The 7929-nt window shown below is 57.6% G+C and overlaps 1 protein-coding gene across 1 annotated transcript in view; it reads left to right on the top strand.

Moving 5' to 3' along the window:
• The first annotated feature begins 429 nt into the window (after nucleotides 1-429).
• Nucleotides 430-7929, top strand: part of ANPEP (alanyl aminopeptidase, membrane) — a 20712-nt gene continuing 13212 nt past the window's right edge. Inside the window, exons 1-14 of the mRNA XM_023725736.1 lie at nucleotides 430-560; nucleotides 648-1133; nucleotides 1680-1822; nucleotides 1936-2075; nucleotides 2460-2586; nucleotides 2669-2823; nucleotides 2982-3095; nucleotides 3203-3346; nucleotides 3478-3543; nucleotides 3688-3753; nucleotides 5552-5727; nucleotides 5994-6073; nucleotides 7388-7521; nucleotides 7648-7703. Of these exons, the coding sequence (XP_023581504.1) occupies nucleotides 436-560; nucleotides 648-1133; nucleotides 1680-1822; nucleotides 1936-2075; nucleotides 2460-2586; nucleotides 2669-2823; nucleotides 2982-3095; nucleotides 3203-3346; nucleotides 3478-3543; nucleotides 3688-3753; nucleotides 5552-5727; nucleotides 5994-6073; nucleotides 7388-7521; nucleotides 7648-7703 (2012 nt within the window). The 5' untranslated portion in view covers nucleotides 430-435. The remainder of the gene's footprint in view (nucleotides 561-647; nucleotides 1134-1679; nucleotides 1823-1935; nucleotides 2076-2459; nucleotides 2587-2668; nucleotides 2824-2981; nucleotides 3096-3202; nucleotides 3347-3477; nucleotides 3544-3687; nucleotides 3754-5551; nucleotides 5728-5993; nucleotides 6074-7387; nucleotides 7522-7647; nucleotides 7704-7929) is intronic.

Raw genomic sequence — 7929 nt, 5'->3', positions numbered from 1 at the left:
TTTGACTTCTTGCTCCTGGGAAGTCCCTCCTTGACTCTGACCTCAATCCTCCTGCTGCTGTTCTCACCGACTGGGTTCACAGGCAGATGGATGCTACCTGGCTGCTCCCTCTACCCAGTAGGCTGATCCTGTAGCCTGCCCTTAAGCCCTCAGGCGGCTTCAGGGCAGCCTGCAGCCTGTAACTGGACACTCTGTTTGCTCCCAGCAGGCAGGCCTGAGCAGCACTCCACGCTCCTCTTCCTGGATCCCTTCTCCGGAGCCCTGGGCACAGCGTGCCCCTACCAGTTCAGTGACCTTCGTCTGTCTGAGCCCTGGTTAATTTTTGCCCAGTCTGCTGGCTGTGGGGCTCCTCCCCCTCAAGGATATAAACCTGGCCCAAGGCTGCTCTCTTCCCTGCTGATCCTGAGCCACCCCAGCTCCCAGCCCTCCCTCACCATGGCCAAGGGCTTCTATATCTCCAAGTCCCTGGGCATTCTGGGCATCCTGCTGGGTGTGGCGGCCGTGTGCACCATTGTCACCCTGTCTGTGGTGTATGCCAAAGAGAAGAACAAGAATGCAGAGAACTCCAGCTTGGAGCACCCCACCTCGGGCCCTGTCAGCCCCACCTCGGGCCCCGTCAGCCCCACCTCGGGCCCCGTCAACCCCACCTCGGGCCCCGTCAGCCCCACCTCGGGCCCCGTCAGCCCCACCTCGGCCACCACCACGGCCACCACCTTGGACCAAAGCCAACCGTGGAACAGATACCGCCTGCCCACAACATTGATGCCCGAGTCCTACAGGGTGTGGCTGATGCCCCACCTCCAGCCCAATGACCAGGGCCTGTACATCTTCCACGGCAACAGCACCGTCCGCTTTACCTGCATGGAGGCCACCAATCTCATCATCATCCACAGCAGGAATCTCAACTACACCTCCCAGGGGCACCCAGTGACCCTGCGGGGAGTAGGGGGCTCCAGCCCCCCTGAAATCGACAAGACCGAGTTGGTCGTGCTCACTGACTATCTGGTGGTGCACCTGAAGGGCGACCTCGTGGTAGGCAGCCAGTATGAGATGGACAGTGAGTTTGTGGGGGAGCTGGCTGATGACCTGGCAGGCTTCTACCGAAGCGAGTACATGGATGGGGATGTCAAAAAGTAAGTTTGAGCTGGGTCTGCCTAGTTGGGGCAGATCTTAGATGCTGAGGCAGAGCTGGATCCTGGAGGCCAAGTAAAGGTTGGGTTCAAGGTCTTTGAACCTTCTGGGTCCTTCACCAGTCCATCGCTCCATCAGCAGCATCTGGTGGAACAGCTACCCTGACAGCAAACCCTTTTCCGGAGGGCTTCCCTATCCCATATCAGGGAGTCAAGGATAAGGGGTAAAAGTGTCCCTTCGACAGATAGGAAAACTGAGGTTTAGAGGAGAGAAATGTCTCACCCAAGGTCCCCCAGTTAATATAGGCGTACAGCCTGCCAGAACTTTGAGCCTGAGTTCAGAAGGAGCCCTGATCTGCCACCATCAGCTGACCTGCTGGGGATCTGAGGCCGCTGGGAGTAGGGGGTAGGGCAGGGATTTTGCTAGAACAGCAGTCCATGCCCCCCTTCCCCTGCAAGCCTAGCAGGACCCTAAGGCCCTAGGTACCTACACCCACACGACTCAGGGATTCTGCCTGTATACCCTCTAACATCCTGGTATCTGGGCAGGGTGGTGGCCACGACACAGATGCAGGCCACAGATGCCCGGAAATCCTTCCCCTGCTTTGACGAGCCGGCCATGAAGGCCATATTTAACATCACGATCGTCCACCCCAAGAACTTCACCGCTCTGTCCAACATGCTACCCAAAGGTGAGTGGCTTCTGTCCTGGGACCACACAGCCTTGGGGGGCAGGAACCCTGGGGCTAGGATGCAGGGCAGGGGAGGGGGCTCATCCTCACACTCCCGTGTGCTCCATACCCAGGTCCCAGTGTCCCATTTGATGGAGACCCGACCTGGAATGTCACTGAGTTTGAACCCACGCCCCGGATGTCCACATACCTGCTAGCCTACATTGTCAGCGAGTTCACCTCTGTACAGAAAGAAACACCCAACAATGTTCAGGTATGAAGCTGGGCCCACCTGCCCTCCTTCCCTGGGACCAGCCTAGCCTGGAGCCTTTCCTGTTAGCTCCTCCCTGCACCAGCCCCTGGATCTTCAGGTCAACGTTTGAATAGCTCTCAGTGATCTCAGGCAATTGCCTTCTTAAGTTCTCTGATCCTCACTTTAACCATGTGAAAAATGGAATAACGTCCCATACCCATGAAGCTATCAGACAGATGGTGGCTCTGACTACTCTTTTTCCCCAAAGGCCCCTCGCCTAGGACCCAGAGCCCCCCAAAATCCCCAAGTCCCCTCCTCTGCTGACAGGCCTCCCAGCGGGGAGCTTGCCCACCTGCACCAGGCCCCAGGAGGGGCCCCCTGACCTACCCTCCACCCTCTTTACAGATCAGTATCTGGGCTCGGCCCAGTGCAACCACAGAGGGCCACAGCAATTACGCCCTGAACGTGACAGGCCCCATCCTGGACTTCTTTTCCCAATATTATAACACATCCTACCCATTGAAAAAATCTGGTGAGTGAGGGTCCTCATGGTGGGGAGCAGTGGATGGGGTTCCACACCCAGAGCCATCCTGCCAACAGCCTAACTTCCCCAGACCAGATTGCCCTGCCTGACTTCAACGCGGGTGCCATGGAAAACTGGGGGCTGGTGACCTACCGGGAGAACTCCCTGCTGTTCGACCCACTGTCCTCTTCCAGCAGCAACAAGGAGCGGGTGGTCACTGTGATTGCTCACGAGCTGGCCCACCAGGTACCCCCATCATGGGGACTGCAGATGCAGAGGGGGCTTCTGGGAAGAGAGTCCCACTTGGCAGGTAACAGGGAGGAGTCACAGTGAGGAAGGGTAGCTCTGGGTACTACTAGTGACAGCTAGGCCAGTGGCTTGCCGCTGACCCCCTCTCCTCACAGTGGTTTGGGAACCTGGTTACTGTGGCCTGGTGGAACGACTTGTGGCTGAACGAGGGCTTTGCCTCCTACGTGGAGTACCTGGGTGCTGACTACGCAGAACCCAGCTGGAATCTGGTGAGCTAGCCGCCTAGGGGTCCCCAGGATCCACAGTGGGGTGGACCTGGGTTATCCCCTCCCAGGCCAGTCTGCCCAGCCAGCTGATGGCCATTGGGGATTTGCAGAAAGACCTCATGGTGGTGAATGACGTGTACAAAGTGATGGCAGTGGATGCACTGGCCTCCTCCCACCCGCTGTCCTCCCCTGCCAGTGAGGTCAACACGCCTGCCCAGATCAGCGAACAGTTTGACACCATTGCCTACAGCAAGGTGAGCCTCACCCTCTGGGATGGGGCACTGGGAGGGAGCGGGGGACTCTGCTGGGAGAGGGCCTGCTCCAGTCAGATGGTGGTCCAGTCCAGGCTTCTGACGCCCCTCTCTTGTTTGTTGCTCATCCCCAGGGAGCTTCAGTCCTCAGGATGCTGTCCAGCTTCCTGACTGAGGATGTATTCAGGAAGGGCCTGGTGGTGAGTACCCCTTGGACGGCCATGGGGTGGGTGGGCTTCCTTCAGCGCCTGCCTCTTGCCCCCTGCCCCAGCCTACCGCCAGGGTTGAGTGGTGTAGTCTGGGGGACACCAGCTTTGTCCTCACTGTGGCCTGTCTTTCCACAGTCCTACCTCCACACCTTTGCCTACAATAACACCAACTACCTGGACCTATGGGAGCACTTGCAGAAGGTCGGTAACTGCCAGCCCCTCTGAAGCCATTCTGTTGGGGTCCTGAGATGCTGAAAGTCCCAGGGGCAGCATATGTGTAAGAGAATGAGGTCTGGATCATTCTCATTACCATACCAGGCAGGTCATTTGGAGCCTCAGTCGCTTATCTGTAAAATGGGTGCCATGATGGCGTCTTGAAGGAGCTTTGTGAGACCCTGTGTCAAGACCCCTGGCAGTGGCCTGCCTCACACTGTAATGAGCTCCGTGAGGGGAGCTGATGAGTCTCTTCATCTTAGCTTAGCCATGAAGAAATAAGCTATCCCAGTTCCCAAGTCCAGCTCTCCTCTGCCTGGAACTTGGAGCTAGTCATTTAACCTACTCAGCACTTCCGGCTGCCCTGTGCCCCAACCTGCCACTCTCAGGCATGACTTTGCACACACCACCAACCTCAGCACAAACTCTGACCCTCTGTTCCTGCCCGCCTTCATTCCTGTCCGCTCAGACCCCGGCAGCTTCTGTTTTGTGAGGCAGGCTCGCACTCCCCTCTTACCTAGAGGCTGCTACCTCCCTCCCTACCTCTCTGGAGGGCCACCCCACTCCCTCCTGGGGCTGGAGTCTGCACACTGTCCTTTGTCCCTCCATCATTTCCGCTCCTACACAGCCCTCCCCCTTCTCTGTGGCTCTCCTCACCCAAGGATGTGGCCCCTCAGGCATCTGGTCGCTCCCACACCAATATCCCCTCTTCCCCTTCGGCTGCCGAGCCAGCTTCTCTACCCCCACTGCTGCCCCTGTCTGTCCAGGCCCCAGGTGTCTGGGTCCCATGGCCAGTCAGACCACAGAGCAGGGACCGAGGTCCTTATTACAGAGTTCGTTCCGGGCTGGTCTCAATCCAGCTTAAATCTCCCACAGGCTTGGCCCAGCTCCCCGACCTTGAATAGACGCCACCGGCAAGATGACGCTAGCACCTCTGTCCCTACCCTTCCCTTCCACTTCCATTCAGGCCTCCTGGCTTTGCTGTGGTTTTCTCCTTTTTCCAATCTCTCCAAACCCAGTGTTCCTCCATGCTCAGGCATCCCTCCAGCTCTGCCAGAGCCCTTCTCCCTGCCTCCCTCTATTCCCCTCCTCTCAGCTTTTAGCCCTTCTGACATGCTCTTCGGCCGTCTTTTTTTGCCTTATTCTTAGACGTTTCACTTCTCAACAGGTATCGTTGACTTTTTCACTGTTGTTATTACAAAAGCAATGCACGTGCATGGGAAAAGATGAAAAAGACAAGAAGACAATAAAAACCATCTCTAAGCCTGTCCCCCAGATCCCCATCTGGGTTCGTTTCCTTCATACACACGCACACGTTGCACATACGCATGTGCACCTGTGCACCCAGGCACACACATGCACACACGCACACACCCTCCCCCCAGAGTCCTCTCCCTTGACCTCTTTCCCTCCTCTCTCTGTCTCCTCCTCCTTCTCATCTCTCAGTGTTACTCAGGCTGAACCATGAGTATGCAGTGCCCTTCCATGACACAGGGCGGACCACGGAATAGGGGGCCACACAGTTTAATTTAGCTGATGGGGACTGAACCGAAGCTGGGCAGTTCTTCGGCTGGCCTAGCACTGCACCGCCAAGGAGTAGCACAGCTGGGACTTGGGCCCGGCTTCTCACGCCCAGTGCACTTTCTACTGCCTCCCCCACAGCGCTGTCCCCACGGGGTAGAGGCCAGAGTCTGCAGGAGCTGCCAGGCCAAGGGGTTGCCCTGGGTGAGTGGGGGGTGGGAGGTGGCTGTCTCCTGACAGCCATGCTTCCTGGCTTTGCCCTCAGGCTGTAGATGACACACCATCCCTCAATCTTTCCACCTCCGTGCGCAACATTATGGACCGCTGGATCCTGCAAATGGGCTTCCCTCTCATCACTGTGGACACAAACACGGGGACCATCTCCCAGAAGCACTTCCTCCTTGACCCTGAGTCCAATGTCACCCGCCCTTCAGAGTTCAAGTGAGCAGACAGGGTCCCTGAAACAGGGACCTGGAGTGTGTGCTGCATTGGGGCCCCCTGGAGTGAGTCCTGGAGTGGGTGCTGCAATGGGGCCCCCTGACCGTAGTAGGCTCTGGCCTGCTGTGGTCCCAGCCCCAGTGGTGATACCCAAGCTCTCCCTCCTGGGGCCAGGAGGATGGGGCGCTTGGTGCTAGAGCAGGGCAGAAACTGGGAGCCAGGGCAGGGCTGCCATCTCTTACCGCCTGGCTCCTGGTCTCTCGTTGCAGCTACCTGTGGTTCGTGCCCATCTCGTCTGTCAAAAATGGTAAAGAGCAGGCACAATACTGGCTGCAGGGCACCGAGGAAGGTAACCCAGCCCTGCTCTAGTAGGCAGCATTCCCCATCCCATACTCCCAGCTCCTGGCTCATGTTCTGGTGGTTCCTTCATTATTTCATTCAACAAATGGAGCAGACTTCTTTGGTTCCAATCTCCACTCTGCCACTGCTCAGCTGTGTGACCCTGGGCAAGCTACTTCCCCTCTCTGGTCTCTATTTCCTCATCTGTAAAATAGGGCTAAGAACAACGTCTACTAAATTAGGTTGCATGAGGATTAAATGAGACAATCCACATAAAATGCTTAAAACAGTGCCTGGCATGTGGTAAGTTCTCAAAGCATGAGCAGCCCTACTTGCTCCAGGCACTGAGAAAAACAAAGGTCAAGGCCAGCCGTCCTTGACCAAGGTTACAGATTATGGGAAGGACAACAAGTGGTTAAAAACACACCAAAGCTATGCTGAGTGCTTTATCAGAGGCATGTGTAACTGGGCTACTGGGGCATGGGGGTAGGGAGCTGGGAATAAGGGAAATTCAACTTCATGGAGAAGTCAGGGAAGGCTTCCTGGAGGAGATGAGCTGAGTCTTAGAGGAAGAGTAGTAGTTATCCAGGCTCACAGGGCAGAGAAAAGTATTCCAGGCAGAGGGACTAGCAAGTGCAAGGGCATGGGGGTGGGAGAGAGCAAGGGGACCGAGTGTGGCTAGGGCAGAGGTGTGCCCAGAGGGGAAGCTGGGTCCTGGAGGGTTCTGCAGACTGTGGGAGAGGAAGGTTGTATCCTCGGCAAGGGGGAGCCTGGGCAGGTGGGCAGTGGGGAAGTGATTAGGTCAGACCTCCAGGATGGAAGAGGTGAGAGAGGAGGAGGGAGAGCAGTGAGGAGGGAGGGCTGAGCCCCGAGGAAGATATGAGCAGTGTTGAGGGGCTGGCTGGATGGGAGGAGAGGGAGAGGGAGGAGTGTGTGGGTTTCTGGTTCGGGGACGATGTGTGATGGAGCCGTTGCAGGCAGGAGAGCAGGGGAGGAGGATGGGGAGGAGGAGGGAGAGAAGGAGGAGCTGAGCCTGAGTGGCCAGGGGTGTGCTGATGGAGACATCCAGGCCACTGTCACTGTCCTGGCCACACCGAGCCTGTCTGAGGTCACTGGCCAGCCAGAGGTGGAGTTCGGTCCTGCAGCCCAGTCCTACACCCTCGTTCTCCCACTTTCCTTGGCATTACCGCCCCAAAGGCTTGAGGGCGAGCTGGTGCCAGGCGGCAAAGGAAGCTACTCTCACCAAAACCTGGAGAGAGGAGGTCTGGGGGTCAGCTATGGCCGTCTGAGCAGCCCCCGCCCCAGCGCTGGTCCCTCCTCACAGCCCAGAGCGCGCTATTCCAAACGACGAATGATGATTGGGTCCTGCTGAACATCAACGTGACGGGCTATTACCAGGTGAACTACGACGATAACAACTGGAGGAAAATTCAGAATCAGCTGCAGTCAAATTCGTCGGTGGGTGTCTGCCACCCCCACCCCCCCATCCCCTGGCCTAGGCCCAGCCCCAGAATGGGGCAGCAGACTGCAGGGCCTGTCCCCACCGCCAGCCAGCCTGAGGTCACATGCTGTTTCCCCTTCTAGGCCATCCCTGTCATCAATCGGGCCCAAATCATCTACGACTCCTTCAACCTGGCCAGGTGGGTGGCCCCCTTCCTCCTTGGGCCCAGCCTGGCGCAGCCAGTGCTTCCTCCTGCTGGGTTTACTGTGTGCTGGGGCGCAGCGCAGTGAGCTCCCTTACATCACCCCCAGGCACGCAGCGAGGGTAACAAGTGTCCAGGGGTAATCTCTAAGTTGCCCACCCCCCTCCGCAATTTCAGGATGAATGGAAGTTGATAGCAGTAACGCCTCCCCTCCCCCCGCCCC

The sequence above is a fragment of the Trichechus manatus genome, unplaced genomic scaffold, assembly GCF_000243295.1.
Source record: "Trichechus manatus latirostris isolate Lorelei unplaced genomic scaffold, TriManLat1.0 scaffold00009, whole genome shotgun sequence".
Lineage (NCBI taxonomy): Eukaryota > Metazoa > Chordata > Mammalia > Sirenia > Trichechidae > Trichechus > Trichechus manatus.
Note: the sequence above shows the minus strand (reverse complement) of the source record. Positions and strands in the feature narration are given on the sequence as shown.